The sequence below is a fragment of the Somniosus microcephalus genome, chromosome 1, assembly GCF_052327205.1.
Source record: "Somniosus microcephalus isolate GS21.2 chromosome 1, FLI_Smic_1.0, whole genome shotgun sequence".
Taxonomy (NCBI): Eukaryota; Metazoa; Chordata; class Chondrichthyes; order Squaliformes; family Somniosidae; genus Somniosus; species Somniosus microcephalus.
This window is the reverse complement of record NC_140987.1, coordinates 289,326,595-289,346,122: the sequence shown is the minus strand read 5'-3', so window position 1 is coordinate 289,346,122 and position 19,528 is coordinate 289,326,595. Positions and strand designations below refer to the sequence as shown.

The 19,528-nt window shown below is 41.2% G+C and overlaps 1 protein-coding gene across 1 annotated transcript in view; it reads left to right on the top strand.

The window, feature by feature from the left end:
• ric1 (RIC1 homolog, RAB6A GEF complex partner 1) overlaps positions 1-19,528 on the top strand; it is a 204,942-nt gene that overhangs the window by 122,984 nt on the left and 62,430 nt on the right. The window contains 5 exon segments of the mRNA XM_085993734.1: positions 7,035-7,126; positions 9,746-9,834; positions 11,377-11,521; positions 13,379-13,427; positions 13,835-13,993. Coding sequence (XP_085849860.1) covers positions 7,035-7,126; positions 9,746-9,834; positions 11,377-11,521; positions 13,379-13,427; positions 13,835-13,993 — 534 coding nt within the window.

The following is a 19,528-nucleotide window of genomic DNA, read 5'->3' as shown; positions in this document are numbered from 1 at the left end:
AATGGGCAATCTTGACACACATCATAGTGGGTTGGGGCACATCACTGGCCTGCCCACAAGTTGGCACTGCAATTTTGGTTCCAAAGCCATAAGGATACAGGAAACGTTTTTTTTATCCGGGACCGACGTGGTGCCGGTTCATCAAAAATTCTGGATAACCGAAAGCTATAGTAAAAGATACGGAGCTGAGAGCTCCGTATAAAGCAACAAACCCAACAGGTTCAGAACAATGGCCAAAAGTTCCAAGCGTCTCTGTAGCTTAGCAACAGCTGCAGCCACACCCTTGCACAGCAACAGATGAAGGAAGGCAAGTAATAAAACTTACCTGAACCTACTCCTGAATTTTGCCGGTTAACTGAGATTTCCGGTTATTTAGGTGCCAGTAAATCGAAAGTTTCCTGTACTGTGGGTAGTGGAAAAAATCCTGCTGATGCTATGTGGAGGGGGGTTGATAGAGGGTACTCTTCAGAGGTTGGAGATTAAAGCTCATTGTTAGGGCAGAGTAGATGGAGCTTTGCTTTGAATCTAGCCATGCTGTACTAGAAGTCACCTACATGAGCTTAAAAGAATTGAAGTCGTTGTGGAAAGATGCTAATTGAGAATGTGGACAACCTGCAATTGTGGAGCAATTGTTGATGGTTTTCATGGCAATGTTTGTGGAACAGCACACACCGTTCTTGGTAGCTGAAGGTGGATTAAAAACGAAGAGTTAAAGTTTAAAGTTGCATTGTGTTTGTGTGACCATATATAGAACAAAAATAGTCTGGATGAAATCATGAATGATAATCTGGCCTTAATAAGCAGTCCCTGATAGTTATCGATATACATATTTAATTCTTAACATAAGAAATAGGCGCAGGTGTAGACCATTTAGCCCTTGGAGCCTGCTCCAACATTTAATAAGATCATAGCTTCCCGTTTGTCATCCTGATTTTCTGCTGTCGCGATTTAGTAACACTTTTGTGACATTAGTAATGCCTCGAGGCCTAAAGTGCAGTGGCAGCACCTATTACTTTTAATAGGTGACATTAAAACCTGTTGTTTATTCCTCCCACCACTAGTGGGACTGTGGTGCAAGTTACCCAGGTCTGCCTACCATGTCCTGTTATAACAAATGCATGCTATATCCTCTGACTAACCATGAGCAAGGCCATGAGAGATTCTCCTACATACACCCATGTAAATAAAATGTATATGTAGCTATCATTGCTCTTAATGAAATATACACTTTTTCATTCAGAGTAATAACCACATAAGAATCAGGAGTAGGCTGTCCGGCCACTCGAGCCTGCTCTGCCATTCAGTAAGATCATGGCTGATCTTTGACCTCAACTCTACTTTCCCGCCTGATCCCCATATCCCTTGATGCGCCTAGAGTTCAAAAATATATCTCGGCTTTGAATATACTCAACAACTCAGCATCCACAGCCCTGTAGGGTACAGAATTCCAAAGATTCACAGCCCTCTGAGTGAAGAAATTCCTCCTCATCTCAGTCTTAAATGGCTGACCCCTTATCCTGAGACTTTGCTCCCGAGTTCTAGACTCTCCAGCCAGGGGAAACAACCTCTCTGCATCTACCCTGTCAACACCCCTCAGAATCTTATATTTCAACGAGATCACCTCTCATTCTTCTAAACTCGAGAGCATAGGCCCATTCTACTCAATCTCTCCTAATAGGACAACTCTCTCATCCCAGGGATCAATCTAGTGAACCTTTGTTGCACCGCCTCTAAGGCATGTATGTCCTTTCTCAGATAAGGACACCAAAACTGTGCACAGTACCCCAGGTGTGGTCTCACCAAAGCCCTGTACAATTGTAGTAAGACCTCCTTATTCTTGTATTCCAGCCCCCTTGCAATAAAGGCCAACATGCCATTTGCTTTCCTAATTGCTTGCAGTACTTGCATACTAGGGTTCTGTGGTTCCTGTAAGAGGACACCTAAATCTCTTTGAACACCAACATTTAATAATTTCTCACCATTTAAAAAAAATTATGTTTTTCTCCTCTTCCTACCAAAGTAAATAACCTCTCATTTCCTCACATTATACTCCATCTGCCACCTTATTGCCCATTCACTTAATCTGTCTATACCCTTTGCAGGCTTTGTGACGACCTCACAGCTTTCTTTCCCACCTAGCTTTGTATCGTCAGCAAACTTGGATACATTGCACTTGGTCCCTTCATCTAAGTCATTAATATAGATTATAAATAGCTGATGCCCAGGCACTGATCCTTGTGGCATCCCACTAGTAACAGCCTGCCAACCGGAAAATGACCCGTTTATCCCATCTCTTTTTATTTCCGTTAACCAATCCTCCATCCAGATTACCCCCAACCCCATGAGCCTTTATTTTACGATATAACCTTTTATTTGGCACCTTATCGAATGCCTTTTGGAAATCCAAATATACTACATCCACTGGTTCCCCTTTATCTACTCTGCTAGTTACATCCTCAAAAAACCTGTTAAACACGATTTCCCTTTCATAAAACCATGTTGACTCTGCCTAATCATATTATGATTTTCTAAGTTACCATTTACTTAATAATGGATTCCAGCATTTTCTCTACAACTGATGTCAGGCTAACTGGCCTGTAGTTCCCTGTTTTCTCTCTCCCTCCTTTCTTGCATAGCGGGGTTACATTTGCTACCTTCCAATCTGCTGGGACCATTCTACAATCTAGGGAATTTTGGAAGATCACAACCAGTGCATCCTCTATCTCTGCAACCACCTCTTTTAGAAGCCTAGGATGTAGGCCATCAGGTCCAGAGGATTCGTTGGCTTTTAGTCCCATTAGTTTCTCGAGTACTTTCTCTACTGATATTAATTACTTTAAGTTCCTCACTCTTATTAGCCCATTGGTTCCCTACTATTTTTGGTATGTTTTTTGTGTCTTTTACTGTGAAGACATACAAAATATTAATTTAAAATTTCAGCCATTTCCTTATTCCCCATTATAATTTCACCTGTCTCAGCCTCTAAGGGACCAATGCTTACTTTTGCGACTCTCTTCCTTTTTACATACTTGTAGAAGCTCTTACAATCTGTTTTTATCTTCCTTGCTAGTTTACTCTAATTCTATTTTCTCCCTTTTTATCAATTTTTGGTCATCCTTTGCTGGTTTCTAAAGCTCTCTCAATCCTCAGGCTTACTACTATTCTTCACAACATTATAAGCTTCTTTTAATCTAATACTATCCTTAACTACTTTAGTTAACCACGGATGGATCATTTTTCCCATGGAGTTTGTATTTCTCAATGGAATGTATATTTGTTGAGAATTTTGGAATATTTCAATGTTTGCCACTGCTTATCTACCATCTATCTCTTAATCTAATTTCCCAATCTACCTTGGCTAACTCACCCCTCATACCAATGTACTTGGCTTTATTTAAGCTAAAGACTTGTTTTTGACTGAAGTATTTCACTCAAACTCAATGTGAAATGTTATCATATTATGATCACTCTTCTCCAGAGGATCCTTTACTATGCGATTGCTATTTAACCCTGTCTCATTACACAATACAATATTTAAAATAGCCTGTACCCTGGTTGGTTCCATGACACATTGTTCTGGGAAACTGTCTCGAATGCATTTCATGAACTCGTCCTCTAGGCTATCTTTGCCAATTTGATTTGCCCAGTCTATATGAAGATTAAAGTCCCCCGTGATTATTGTATTACCTTTGTTACAAGCTCCTATAATTTGTTGATTAAAACCCTGTTCAATGGTATAGCCACTGTTTGGGGGCCTATAAACTACTCCCACCAGTGTTTTCTGTCCCTTGTTATTTCTTATCTCCACCCATACTGATTCTACTTCCTGATCTTCTGAGCTGAGATCCTTTCACGCTGCTGTCCTTGTGTCATAGAGTCATAGAGTTTTACAGCACAGAAAGAGGCCCTTCGGCCCATCGTGTCTGCGCCGCCCATCCATCCCTGTCCAGTCTAATCCCATTTTCCAGCATTTGGTCCATAGCCTTGTATGCAATGGCATTTCAAGTGCTCATCCAAATGCTTCTTGAATGTTGTGAGGGTTCCTGCCTCCACCACCCTTTCAGGCATTGAGTTCCACATTCCAACCACCCTCTGGGTGAAAAAGTTCCTCCTCAAATCCCCTCTAAATCTCCTGCCCCTTACCCTGAATCTATGCCCCCTTGTTATTGACCCCCCCACTAAGGGGAAAAGTTCCTCTTTATCTACCCTATCTATGCCCCTCATTATTTTGTACACCTCAATCAGGTCCCCCCTCAGCCTTCTCTGCTCCAAGGAAAACAACTCCAGCCTGTCCAGCCTCTCTTCATAGCTGAGGCGCTCCATCCCAGGTAACATCCTGGTGAATCTTCTCTGCACCCTCTCCAAAGCAATCACATCCTTCCTATAGTGAGGCGACCAGAACTGCACACAGTACTCCAGCTGTGGCCTCACCAGCGTTTTGTACAGCTCCATCATAACCTCCCTGCTCTTATATTCTATGCCTCGGCTAATGAAGGCAAGTATCCCATATGCCTTTTTAACCACCTTATCTACCTGCTCCGCTGCCTTCAGGGATCTATGTACATGTACATGTGTCATCCTTTATTATCAGGGCTACCACCCCCCCCCCTTTCAATTCTGCCTGTCTTTTCTAAACATCAAGTACCCTGGAATATTTAGTTCCCAACCTTGGTCACCTTGCGACCATGTCTCTCTATAATAACAGAAAACGCTGGAAAAACTCAGCGGGCCAGGGCAGCATTCGCGGAGAGAGAAACAGAGTTAACGCTTCAGGTCAAGAACCTTTTGTCAGTACTGGAAAAAAGCAGGAAAAGGAATAGATTTTAAAGCAAGTTAGGTGCTGGGAAAAGGAGGAGGGGATGAAAGAACAAAAGTGAAGGTCAGTGATGGGATAGAAAGCAGGAGATTGAGAGACATTGAGACATTAAGACATATTCAAGGCAAGAGGAGGTGGTAATGGGACAGGTTAAGAAACAAAGGATGGCTCTAGATGGAATGTGAATTGCGCTGGCAGAATGAAGGACAGCTGCCATGTGGGAGGGAAGAAAAAAGGCCAAACAAAAGTGTGGATAAAAAAATATATATATATGTGATAGGGGCTGAGGTTATGGTCTGAAATTGTTGAGCTCTTGAGTCCAGAGGGCTGTAGAGTGCCTAATCAAAAGATGAGGTGCTGTTACTCGAGCTTACGCTGCGTTTCCGTGGAACAATGCAAGAGGCCGAGGACGGTGAGATCTGAGTGGGAATGGAGCAGTGAATTAAAGTGACAGGCCACCAGGAGCTCAGGGTCCCCCTTACGGACTGAAAGGAGGTGTTCTGCAAAGCGGTCACACAATCTGCGTTTGGTCTCCCCAATGTAGAGGAGACCACATCGTGAGCAGCGAATACAGTATACTAAATTGCAGGAAGTACAAGTAAATCGCTGTTTCACCTGGAAGTGGTGTTTGGGGCCCTGGACAGTGGGAAGGGGGAGGTCTAAGGGCATGTGTTGCATCTCCTGCGCTTGCATGGGAAGGTGCCGGACGAAGGGGAAGGGGTACTGGGGGTGGTAGAGGAGTGAACTAGGGTGTTGCGGAGGGAGCGGTCCCTATGGAATGCTGAAAGGGGAGGTGAGGGGAAGATGCGTTTGGTGGCGGAAATGACGGAGGATGATCCATTGAATGTGGAGGCTGGTGGGGTGAAAGGTGAGGACAAGGGGAACTCCATCGTGGTTCCGGGAGGGAGGGGCATGGGTGAGGGCAGAAGTGCGGGAGATAGAGTGGACACGGTCGAGGGCCGTGTCAACCACAGTAGAGGGGAATCCTCGGTTGAGGAAAAAGGAAGATATTTCGGAAGCACTAGTATGGAAGGTGGCATCGTCCGAGCAGATGCGGCGGAGACGGAGAAACTGGGAGAATGGAATAGAGTCCTTACAGGAGGCTGGGTGGGAGGAAGTGTAGTCCAGGTAGCTGTGGGAGTCAGTGGGCTTGTAGTGAATGTTTGTCAATAACCTATCCCCAGAGATGGAGACAGAGAAGTCGAGGAAGGGAAGGGAAGAGTCAGAGATGGACCATGTGAAGGTGAGGGAAGGGTGGAAATTGGAAGCAAACCATCTCTCTAATGGCTATTAGATGAAAGCCATTTATCTCTCTCTGCCACTAATTCATCTATCTTGTTACAAATGCTTCGTGCATTCTGATAAAGAGCCTTTAAGTTTAAGATTTTACCATTATTCCCTGCTTTCACCTTATTTGCTGATGCACTTTTACTGTTAAACTCTGTCCCTTCCTGTTGCACTCTGCTTATCTTTACCCAAATCGCTACATTGCTCCATTGCCTTGACTTTTTTCTTTAGATTTCTAAATTTCCCCCCACCTGACCCCTCCATACCCCCATTTTTGGTTTAAAGCCCCATCTACAGTCCTAGTTATTTGATTCGCTAGGACACTGGTCCCAGCCCGGTTTAAGTGGAGACCGTCCCAACAGAAGAGCTTCCTCTTTCCCCAGTACTAGTGCCAGTGCCCCATGAATCAAAGCCCCTTCCTTCCACACCACTCTTAAGCCATGCATTTAACACTCTGATCTGCTTGTCCCTATGCCAATTTGCGCGTGGCTCTGGTAACAATCCAGAGATTATTACCTTTGAGGTTCTGCTTTTTAATTTGGACCTTCGCTCCTCAAACTCTCTCAGCATAACCTCATTCCTGGTTCTACCTATGTCATTGGGTTCTATGTGGACCATGACAACTGGATCCTCCCCCTCCCACTCCAAATTCTTCCTCAGCCGCGAGGTGATATCCTTAACCCTGGCACCCGGCGGGCAACAAATGAGGAAAATAGTAGAACATGCCAGTCACATTGAGCAAACATCCTGCAGAAGCAGGCTGATGATTCCAAAGATAAGGTTATGTAGCTTGTCATTGTACAGTTCTAGTATTGTTTGTAAGAACACCAGAGACTGTTGTAGAGTGAAAAGACTACTATTGTGAACAAAGACTGTTAAGTGACGTGTTGCATGTATCATTTATGTGAAATTATATAATTTTACTTTTCAGGATTTGCATGGTGTATGGGCACAAGAAGTTACCGATGGTACTTGTGTAGCTATAAACAACAAGTACAAATTGATGGCCTTTGGGTGTGCAAAGTAAGTGGGCTCCTGCTTGTTGACATTAAAGTTTAAACTGTGCATAAAACTACCAATGGCGAACAATGTACCGAATAGATTTTGATAGCCGGAATGAGAGGTTATAGTTTTGAAGAAAGGTGCAAAATTGGGGGCTTTCCACTGGCATAGAGAAGGTTAAGGGAAGATTTAAGATGTTTTCAGAATGATGAAAAAATTTGCAAGATAAATAGTGATAGATTGTCTCCACTGTTTGGCAAATTGATAACAAGAGGCATAAACGCCAGATTATGACCAGATGAACAAAGGGGGATGTCGAGAAAAAAACTGGTCGAATGCTTTACCATAAGGAGCAATTGAGGCAGAAACTATAATGTAATTTAAATGGGAAAATAATATGCAACGATATGAGAAATGGCCAGTAAAATGAGTTTAGAGTGGATAGCTACAGTTGAAGCTGACACAGGCATAATAGCTAAATGGCTGTAATTTGTACGACTTGCATAAATGGCTGATTTGTTTATTCTTTATTTCATGAACAACAATTTTTATTCATGTGTTTTACTGTAACCTGTAACACTGAAAATGTCACCTCTGACGTCTCCTGTCTACATGAAATGAGTTTGGGGAGTTTCAGTTCACCTAGTGAGCATGAGGCCATGGTGGATTGGTATGGGAAATGGACAAATACAGTAAGGGGCTATTCTTCTGAGGCATATGGTTGGGACAGAGAATAAGGGAGCTTTACTCTGCAATTCACTGTGCTATACCTTAAATTAGTTATTGGGAGTAAATTTGAGTATTACCTGTACAATAACAACTGAGTAAACCGCAGTCTGCATTGAGTTATAAGGGAAAGATTGCTGTCTGGCCAACCTGCTTAACTTCTTTGAGCCAGTGACGACCCAAGTGGACTATGCAAAGCCCTGTGACACGATATACCCAGACTTCTAAAAGGCATTTTACAAAGTTCCACGTGAAAGGCACAGTTATTACTGTTTATAATTTACATCGACGATTTGGATTTTCAAACTCGATGTAAAATAGTCTAGCAGATGATGCTAAACTAGGGGAGAGGTAGTGGAATCAGCAGTCAGCTTAGAAATCACAGCAAGAGTTGGACAAAATATATAAGAAGAACAATGGCAGATTAAATTTATTACAGACCAGTATAAAGTACAGCACATAGGAAGGAAAGATGGATGGTGTTGAAATAGCTAGAAGTGAAGTTGGAAGAGACCTATATAGGAACAGGAGTAGGCCGTTCAACCCCTTGAGCTTGTTCCGACATTGTTAGATCATGGCTAATCTGTACCTCAACTGTTCCATATCGCTTTATACCCTTACTTAACAAAAATCTATCAATCTGTCTTGAAAATTTCAATTGGCCCAGCTTCCACAGCCTTGTGGGGGAGTGAGTTCCAGATTTACACTAGCCTTTGTGTGACAAGATGCTTCCTGATTTCACTCCTCACTGGCCTAACTATAATTTTAAGATTATACCCTTGTTCTGGATTTCCCCACCAGAGGAAATAGTTTCTCTGTATCCACCAATCAAAGAATGTTCCATTTAAATCTACTCCTATCTCCCAACCAATTTACCAAGCTATGTCACAAGCAATGTTCCTTTTAAGCCCCGCGGCTGCGCAGCGCTCCAGGGAACCGGCTTTTCAATACAAAAACCACGCATGCTTGAGGCCCAAAAAAATAAAAGAGGGAACATTGGTCACAAGGTTACCTCCAATTCCATGCACTTTCATTTTTTCTAATAATCTCTTGCGTGGAACCTTATCAAATGCCTTCTGAAAATACCTATAGACAACATTCGTAGGCACTCCCCTACTAGACCTCCTCAAAAAATTCAACTAGATTAATCAAACATGGCCTACCCTTAACATTCATGCTGACTCTCCAACACATACTTGTCCAAGTGTTCAGTGACTCTGTCTCTAATAATAGGGATCTTATTGGACTCTGCTGTTCTACATCAGTTGGACATGTTGAGTGCAATCAACAAAACCAATAGAACTGTGTTGCCATAATAGTAGAATGAAAATCGGGGTAAGTCATGATCAACTGTATAGTGCTCACACCTTGTGAATACTGAATTAATTTCTAGTCACCAAGGCACAAGGGAGACATTCTAGCACTGGAAGCAGTGCAGAGAAGAATCATGCAACTGATTCCTAGTGTCAACAGTCTGAGTCATGAGAAAGGATTGGACAATCAATTGAAAGGAGAAATCTGAGACGTGATCATCTGTGTAAGATAGTAAATGGTAGTACGGAAAGGTAAATCTGGCAACTTAATTCAAACTAATTGTTGAGAGTAGGACAAGGAAATGTGTTCAAACTCGTAAATGGCAAATTTAGGACTGATAGCCGGAAGTCCTTTAGAGTGATCAGTAAGTGAAATAGACCTTGGAATTATTTAAAAAACAATTGAGAGCATTTTTCTTGCCTTTCTCATCAATAATTATCTTGTGGCCTGGTAATGCTTGAGGCTGATACTCGATATCCAAATTGGATTGTCTTCCATGTCCTAGTATTAACATCCCTCACCTTGAAGAATGAAAAATTCTCAGATTTATTTATTTATTTTAAAACTGGTTTATAACTGATTCTTTTCCCATTCTACCAGTGGTTCTGTTTTAGTTTACACAATGGATACAACTACAGGAGCTATGCAGCTGTCCCACAAGTTGGAATTAACTCCAAAACAGTACCCTGGTAGGTTTGAGATTTCATGGCTCATCTGTATAGATATTAAATCCTAGTGAAATGCTTCACTTCTGTTGCCGATTAACTTTAAAGAGCATTTACATCGTTGGTGAAATGTGTAGTCATTAATTTGGGCTTTAAAGTTTATATTTGAAATTAATTTAACGGAACAAGAGCAATATTTCAACTTTATTCACTAAAACTGTCAACTAATGTATATTTTTTAATGGATCGCAACGACCTTTTGTGGAGTTCTGATTTTAGGATAAGAAATTGACATACCAACTTGGGTTGTTGAAAGCAGTTTTATAAAAATGGCATTTATATACTGCAGCTAATGCATGCACAACAGCTGTATCATAAACTGGCAGGGTAATCTCTCTTACTCTGTCCCTCTCCACAACCCCCCCCCCCCGAGGAAAATCCCAGTCTTGGCTTAGTGTGATTATTTGAGGGAGGTACACATCAGAAGTAAGATAGTCTTCCTCCACCTCACGGCTACATTCAAGTGCCCTTTCTGCCAAATCAAGAACCTTATTATCAGGAACTGTGAACTCTCTTCTCTTGGCCAGAATAATAGACTAGAATTTGCTGTCAAAATAGCAGTGAGGCTAATGGCACTCGCTGTTGTTTATGTGCAAATGGCACAGCAACTTCAGGTGAGGGGCAGATGCAAAGTTAAACGCAGATATCCAAAAATTGCTGTCCGATTTACACCACCCTGTTTTAGCTTGCAAAAATGCATCTCGCTGTTTGACTCACCATTGAAAGGCATGAAGTTGTTGTATTTGCACTCGCCACAGTAAGTTAAGGCTTAGCCATTTCAGTCTAAGTACCCTTTTAACGATGTGATAAGTGTTAATTATTGCCAAACAACCTCTCAGCCACTGAAAATTAACTATTACAAGTGTGGAGTCTTATTCTTTCAGGTTTTAATTGTTGGAGATTTTCAAAATGTAACATTTTAATTTTTTTTCACTTTTCCTTTCTGTCTCTTTCCTCTCGATCTCTCTTTCCTCTCAATCTTTCTTTCCCTCTTTCTCTTTCCGTACCTGATTTGACATTGAATTCACCCACTCTAATTTACACTTCCTTCTTGGTCTTTATGCTATTGATTTCACAATCCTTTTGTCTGATTGGTTAAAGAGATACACAGTTGTTTGTCCTGTTCACTCACGTCCCAAATGCCTGGTTTCTCTCGCTGTGACATTATCAGATCGCACTTGCAGCAACTTGCCACGCAAAAAAATTAAAAAACCTAAATATGCCCGGGCAAGTCTAACTAACAGCAGACGTCATTAGGTGATCTGCTATAGGAAATTTTGGCCCATTGTTACGTGGGACCAAAAGAAGTTCAAATCGGAAGTGGCTAGAGAACTTCTGCCTTCATCGTCGGTAATTATCTTATGACCCGAGAGAAGTAGTGCTGGAAAATGCTTACCTCCATTTTAAGTGGAGCATTGCAATAATTTTTTTAATTCTGCGGAACTGTATTGAGTTTTTCTAGTAGTACATGACTTCAATACTCACTCAAACTCTTATATTGAACAGATATTTGGAACAAGACAGGAGCTGTGAAACTGGTCAGGTGGTCACCTGATTGTAGTGTTGCCATGGTAACATGGGATTGTGGAGGCTTATCCTTGTGGAGTGTTTTTGGTGCTCATCTGTTTTGCACACTAGGCGGAGATTTTGCGTGAGTATTTCCTTCACAAATTCTAGGTTTGCAGTAATGTTGCATGTGACTGCAGCATAGAAACGGCATTCATAACTTGGTTTTGAATATTAGACATTTTAGGCTTGGCACTAGTTGACTTGAGTATTATTGGAGTTAAAAAAATTTTAAAAATTTGAAAAAAGATTTTGCTTATGTACAATGCCACATGACCTTTCCATTTTGACAACTTTAGCTGAACTTTCCAACCAGATTTTCAAAGCCCCATAATTGCTTCTACATCTTTTGGAACTTCATAGTGCACAATAACTTTCCTGTGAATGATGTGGGCTATCTGTGTATCCTAATGGCAAGATTAGACAATCCTTCGACATCTTTAGGGCTCGAGCATACTCTGTCACTAACAACTTGCATTTATGTAGGGCCTTTAATGTTGAAAGACACTTGAGAGGGATTTTTTTTTAAAGTTTGGACACAACCATAGTGAGACAGTTAGAAGGAGTTACTAAAAACTTTGTCGAAAAGTTAGCCTTTAAGAAGATGAGAGACTGGAGGGAGTTTCAGAAACTAGGACTAAGGCAGCTGGAGGCCAAAGTTATGATAACTGAAGGTTGAGGGAGTGGGTATAAGACTAAAGAAACTAACAAACTGGGTGTGGTGCAATGACATGGAGGGGTTTGAAAATGAGCATGGATAAGAATTTCAGCAGCAATGGGAGTATGGTAGGGGTGGAGACAGAGTTGTTGCAGATAACTTGAGACAGTTATTTCATGTGGTGTTCCTGATGGCTAAGTTGGTAAATGCACCACCAACTGTAGAGCTGCCTAGTTTGATTCGTGCTGAGTTAGCTGTTCTTAAGATGGCGGCAAGGGCACTACAATTGACATCAGCTCTTCTGGGCTAGGGATGGGAAAAGTCAATCTAGGTTCAAGCTCCTGATCACTATCGAGTGATTCCTGATTGAAAGTGCACGGTGAGAACAGGATCTGCACGACTGTGATGCACCCAATGTGGTGAATAGCCTGCCAACTCTCTCTGTCTAGGCTCATGTGAAGAGTGGCCAGTGGTTGTGGAACTACACTCCAGCATGAATTGCCACATTTAGGAGAGGAAAGAAAAGCTTAATTTTCTATTGCTTGTATTATGCCTTCTGTTGCTTGTAGATTGGCATTAGTAACAATTGGGGCCAATGATTTACCACGTAACACCCCATGATCAAACCTCTGATTTTCGCAGGCTAACATAATTTGTGATTTTCTTTGTCACAGCAGGTTGAAAGTCCAGTTTTGGTTCAGTAATTAATTATAGTGGGAATAAGTCAAGTGGAAAAGTATACCTGAAAGAATTTTAAAAGGGTGGGGAGAGAGATTTTCTGAAAGATGTAATGTAATTTCAAAAATAATGTTATCATTCACAGCTGCTTGTTTCCTGAGTTCCTTTAGCAAGGGTCCAGTTTATTGTTTTTATTGTCTGGAGCTAATGCTGGTAAAATTGTTTTTTCTGCAGGTAATGTATTAGGATATTAATTTTATCTAATTATCCACGTGGCACAGGGATGTTTTGTCTGGCAAGCAAAAATTGTCCTGTGGGTTACAGTGTGTTCTTTATGTACGTGTCCAGGTGATTTTCCAGATCTCACCCAACCAGCACCTTGAGTTTTAGTATATCTTGCATTGATGTATAGCCATCCCTAATTATTTGAAATGGGGAAGAATTGTATTTTCATAAAATCAGAATCTATTTGTTTAAAAAGTGCATTGATTCCATTAAAGACCCTTAATAAATATAGATAAATAGGGTAGAAATGCTAATATTCAGGTGTTGACAATTTATAAAACTTAATAATTTGCTACAATTTCATTCAATTGATTTTTTAAGGCATTATTCTGATGGCACAAAAAAGGAGCCTATGAAAATCAGCTCTATGGTGAGTAGGCTTCCGGGAAGTGGTGACAACTGTGTTCCAAACTATTTGTGGATTATGCTGTCTTCCTACATGCTGCATATTAAATAGAAATATATTTGTGAAAAAACTCTGACATTCAGTTAAGAGAAATTGTGACCTAAAAAGAAATGAGTTAATCTGTGTGCTGCAATTTCAACATAAACCAAGTTGTATTTAAAGATAGCGTAGCAGTAAGCTGCATTTGTAATAAATGATTCATAGTTATGATTCCTTGCATTGTAAGCTCAATCTCGCTGAAGTTAAAGGAAACATTCTGTCTATTGGCTGGAACAAACTAAAATTCTTTGTTCTGTTGATACTCTAAAATAACTTGATTGATTTTCTTATTTAATGCCTTATATTTTGCTAAAGTTATTCCATATTTACAGAGCTGGGGTGCCGAAGGCTATCATCTTTGGGTGATTTCCAGTGATACCTGTAGTACTCAACAAATGGAAAATGACCTGGATAACAAAAATGTAGTACAGCAAGCAGAAATTCTGCAGTTCCAATTCATCAAAAGCGCATTAACAGTTAACCCCTGCATGGTAGGTTGCAAGTTAGGCCTGGATGCCTAACTATTATTTACTAATTGCAAACTGGTGATTTAAAATTTGTTTTTATTCTGCTAATTATTCTTCAACCTTCTATTGTATTTTTATTAGCAGTAATTTTAGGTCACAAATATTCCGAGCAAAATGTAAAATATTAAATATTCACTGTGGTTTTTAATGTTTATTTTGTTGGCTCCTTCATGGGAAGTGTAATATTGCTAATAAAGCCATTTAATATCTCTTATTAGCATACAGACTGGAGACTAGCTGTTAAAGAAACTTGATTTTTGCTTTTGTAAACCATAACAACTAAAACTTATTGGAACCAATGAAATCTGTGTAAAATGTTTCCAATTGTTACATGATCCTGTTGTGAATTCCAGGATTTTGTTTGTATTTGATTTCAGCATTCAGCTTTTATTAATCTCCAGCAATTTTAGGTTCTTGGTTCCATCTTCAATTTACTTCTTTCTCAACAATGTTGAAAAATTCCGGAGAATAAAATAAGAACAGCTTGTATTTATATAGCACCTTTAATGTTGTAAAACGTCCCAAGGTGCTTCACAGGAGCGTTATAAAACAAGATTTGACACCGAGCCACAAAAGGAACAATTAGGGCAGATAACCAAAAGCTTGGTCAAAGTGGTAGGTTTTAAGGAGCGTCTTAAAGGAGGACAGAGAAGCGGAGTGGTTTAGGCAGGGAATTCCAGAGCTTGGGGACTAGGCAGCTGAAGGCACAGCCACCAATGGTGGAGCAATTAAAATCAGGGATGCTCAAGAGGGCAGAATTAGAGGAGCACATATCTTGGAGGGTTGTGGAGCTGGAGGAGATTAGACATAGGGAGGGGCGAGGCCATGGAAAGATTTGAAAACAAGGATGAGAATTTTAAAATGCTTCATTGCTTTTCTTTCTGCATATACCTGGACAGCACTTAAAATTTAAGAGTCTGCATTTTCCATGGATTTTGTTTTGTTAGCTTTGTAATTGATTGATGCTTCTGTATAAGAAAACCAGAAAGTGTTCTGCCTGCACTTGTATTTTCAGGCTCATTACAGCTATAATTAATCCTTTCACTGGCCTATTCCAGTTTATTCCTGATGTGGGTGGTGATTGTTGTATTTTGGGCAGATAGAAAAATGCCTTCATGTGTGAAGCGTGTTAACTCTTGAGGACAGTCATAATGCCAAATTAATAAAATACACAACTAAAAAGAAAATGTGGGAAATCTGAAATAAAAACAGAAAATATTGGAAATACACAGCAAGTCAGTCAGAACCTGTAAAGAGAAAAGGTAGGTTAATATTTCACTGAAAAAAATAATCGAGCCCCTTAGCTATGTCTCCCATTTTCCTTTTTAGTTGGAGGTACTGGTGATGTGGTGGGATTCTTTTGGCATCCAGGCAGATGGGAGGCATGTTGATGTGTCAAGTGTAAACAGTTTGCAAAGCATTTAACTCATTAGCTTTCTCTGTGACTAGTGTTTTTTGCTTCCTCCCCTCTCCCACCTTACAAAGCGCCTTGATGATCTCTGTCTTCAGTTCTAAGAACGGGTCTCCTACCTGAAATGGCAACCTGTCCTTTCTCTTTAAAAATGCTGATTGCCCTGTGTGTTTCCATCATTTTCTATTTCTTTTTGTAATGAAATGTGTTTGGTTTTGAGCATTGCTTTAATTATTTTACAGTAATAGATTTTCAAAGGTGATGGATGTCATGCCCAAAAACTAGATCTGCTGCATAATTAAGGATTACACCGCCGGCATCCGAACTGAATGCGCACTTACCTGTTACGAGGGCCCAAATGAAAAGTTGCTGTCGGACGCTGCAGAGTTGCGTGCAGTGTAGTGGCCCACGGATCACGTGTGCGTAAGCGTACCTGGCATCACGTGGGCCGGTGCTCCAATCAGGAAACAGAAGCAATATGTTATTTGGAGGAATGAAATTGATTTTTTATCAGAACTACAATTCTTTGCAGTAGTTTAATGGCACTCTGGAGAATCGGAGTGAAATTTTAACATCTACATTCCCATTTCTTTTTAAAGAAACACAAATTGGAGACAAAATAACAACACTAAATTATTAGATGATTTCTGTGTGTATGCCTGTCGATTAATATTTGTGCTAATATTCCACATTTTGTCTGGGTACGGCCCAAATGAGACACTCCACAACTGTATACATTCCAGGATTTCATCGAATTAGAAAAAAAGCAACCTATTACAGCAAATGAATCGGAAAAGAGCCTGCCTGTAGATATGGATTATAAATTCATATCTATCACGTATTTCAGATGGCAAATGTATTAATTGCTGTTCCACTTGGGGCTGTGCTTCAGAACACCCCTTGCGTTGTGCAAATGGGCCCTAAACCTGTTTGCACCAGCTGTAAAATTTTCATACCTAGTTGTTGGGCAATTAGCCCAACTCTGCGCTAGCATTTAGGATGTCCATGTCGGTGCGGATCATCTGTAAAGTAGGAACTTGATGGATCGCAAGTTCGGGATTTAGCACATGCGGAATCTCGAACTTGCTGTCAATGTCAAAGGCAGACAGTATGCCGTCATACCAACCGCAAAATCCAGGCCAATATCAGTGTGATGAAGCTGTACACATTTATTCCTTTACTGCTGTTTACCTAGTTAGAAATATTTATTTATGTTGCTGTCAATGTAGAAGATAGGAGCAGGAGTAGGCCATTCGGCCCCTCGAGCCTGCTTCGCCATTCAATGCGATCATGGCTGATCATCCAAATTCAGTACCCTGTCCCTGCTTTCTCCCCATACCGCTTGATCCTTTTAGCCTTAAGAAATATATCCAACTCCTTCTTGAATATATTTAATGAATTGGCCTCTACTGCCTTCTGTGGTAGAGAATTCCACAGGTTCACCACACTCTGGGTGAAGAAATTCCTCCTCATTTCTGTCCTAAATGGCTTACCCCTTATCCTTAGACTGTGACCCCTGGTTCTGGACTCCCCGACCATCGGGAACATCCTTCCTGCATCCAGTCTGTCCCGTCCTGTCAGAATTTTATAAGTTTCAATGAGATTCCCTCTCATTCTTCTAAACTCCAGCGAGTATAAGCCCAATCGACCCAATCCCTCCTCATACGTCATTCCTGCCATCCCAGGTATCAGCCTGGTGAATCTTCGCTGCACTCCTTCCATGGCAAGAACATCCTTCCTCAGTTAAGGCAACCAAAACTGCACACAATACTCAAGATGTGGCCTCACCAAGGCCCTGTACAACTGCAGCAAGACATCCTTGTTCCTGTACTCAAACTCTCTCGCTACGAAGGCCAACATACCATTTGCCTTCTTAACTGCCTGCTGCACCTGCATGCTTACCTTCAGCGACTGGTGCACAAGGACACCCAGGTCTCGTTCCACTTCCCCTTCTCCCAATCTATTGCCATTCAGATAATAATCTGCCTTCCTGTTTTTGCCACCAAAGTGGATAACCTCGCATTTATCCACGTTATATTGCATCTGCCATGCTTCTGCCCAATCACCCAACCTGTCCAAATCATCCTGGAGTTTCTCGGCATCCTCCTCACAGCACACACGCCCACCCAGCTTTGTGTCGTCTGCACACTTGGAAATATTACATCTAGTTCCCTTGTCTAGATCATTAATATATATTGTGAATAGCTGGGGTCCAAGGACCGATCCCTGCGGTACCCCACTAGTCACTGCCTGCCACTCGGAAAAAGACCCGTTTATTCCAACTCTCTGCTTTCTGTCTGCCAACCAGTTCTCTATCCAAGTCAATACCTTGCCCCCAATCCCATGTGCCTTAACTTTACACGCTAATCTCTTATGCGGGATCTTATCGAAAGCCTTCTGAAAGTCCAAATGCACCACATCCACTGGTTCTCCCTTATCTATTTTACCAGTTACATCCTCTCAAAATTCCAGTAGATTAGTCAAGCACGATTTACCTTTTGTAAATCCATGTTGACTTTGTCCGATCCTGTCACTGTTTTCCAAGTGCTCTGCTATTACATCTTTTATAATGGACTCTAGCATTTTCCCCACTACCGATGTCAGGCTTACCAGTCTGTAATTCCCCGTTTTCTCTCTACCACCTTTTTTGAGTAGTGGGGTAACATTAGCTACCCTCCAATCCATGGGTACTGTTCCAGATTCCATTGAATGTTGGAAGATGATCAGCAATGCATCTACTATTTCTAGGGCCACTTCCTTAAGTACCCTAGGATGTAGATTATCAGGCCCTGGGGATCTATCGGCCTTCAATCCCGTCAATTTCCCTAACACCATTTCCCTACAAATACTGATTTCTTTCAGTTCCTCCCTTTCATCAGACCCTATGTTCCCTGACACCTCTGGGAGGTTATTTGTGTCCTCCTTTGTGAAGACAGAACCAAAATATGTATTTAGTTGGTTAGCCATTTCTTTGTTCCCCATTATAAATTCCCCTGATTCTGACTGCAAGGGACCTACACTTGACTTCACCAATCTTTGTCTCTTCACATATCTATAAAAGCTTTTACAGTCAGTTTTTATGTTCCCTGAAAGCTTACTCTCTTATTCTATTTTCCCCTTCTTAATTAATCCCTTTGTCCTCCTTTGTTGAATCCTAAACTGCTCCCAATCCTCAGGTTTACTGCTTTTTCTGGCCAATTTATATGTCCTCTCCTTGGATCTTATGCTATCCCTAATTTCCCTTGTTAGCCACGGTTGAGTCACCTTTTTTGTTTTATTTTTATGCCAAACTGGGATGAACAAATTCTGTAGCTCAACCATGCGGTCTTTGAATGTTTGCCATTGCCTATCCACCGTCAACCCTTTGAGTGCCATTCCCCAATCAATCCTACCCAACTCGCACCTCATACCATCGTAGTTTCCTTTATTTAAATTCGGGACCCTAGTCTCTGACTCAACTACTTCGCTCTCCATCTTAATGAAGAATTCTATCATATTATGATCGCTCCGACCCAAGGGGCCTCGTACAAGAAGATTGCTAATTAATCCTTTCTCATTACATAATACCCAGTCTAAGATGGCCTGATCTCTGGTTGGTTTCTCGACATATTGGTCCAGGAAACCATCCCGTAAACACTCCCATGAATTCCTCCCCCACAGTATTGTTACTAATTTGGTTAGCCCAATCTATATGTAGATTAAAGTCACCCATGATGGCTGCTGTGCCCTTATTGCACGCTTCTCTAATTTCCTTTTTAACGCCATCCCCAACCTCCGCATTACTGTTTGGAGGTCTATATACCACTCCCACTAACGTTTTCTGCCCCTTGGTATTTCTCAGTTCTACCTATACAGATTTTACATCATCAGAGCTAATATCCTTCCTTACAATTGTGTTAATCCCTTCTTTAACCAGCAATGCTACCCCACCTCCCTTTCCTTTTTGCCTATCTTTCCTGAATATTGAATACCACTGGATGTTGAGTTCCCAGCCTTGGCCACCCTGGAGCCATGTTTCCGTAATCCCAATCAAATCATATTCGTTTACCTCTATTTGCGCAGCTAATTCATTCACCTTATTACGAATG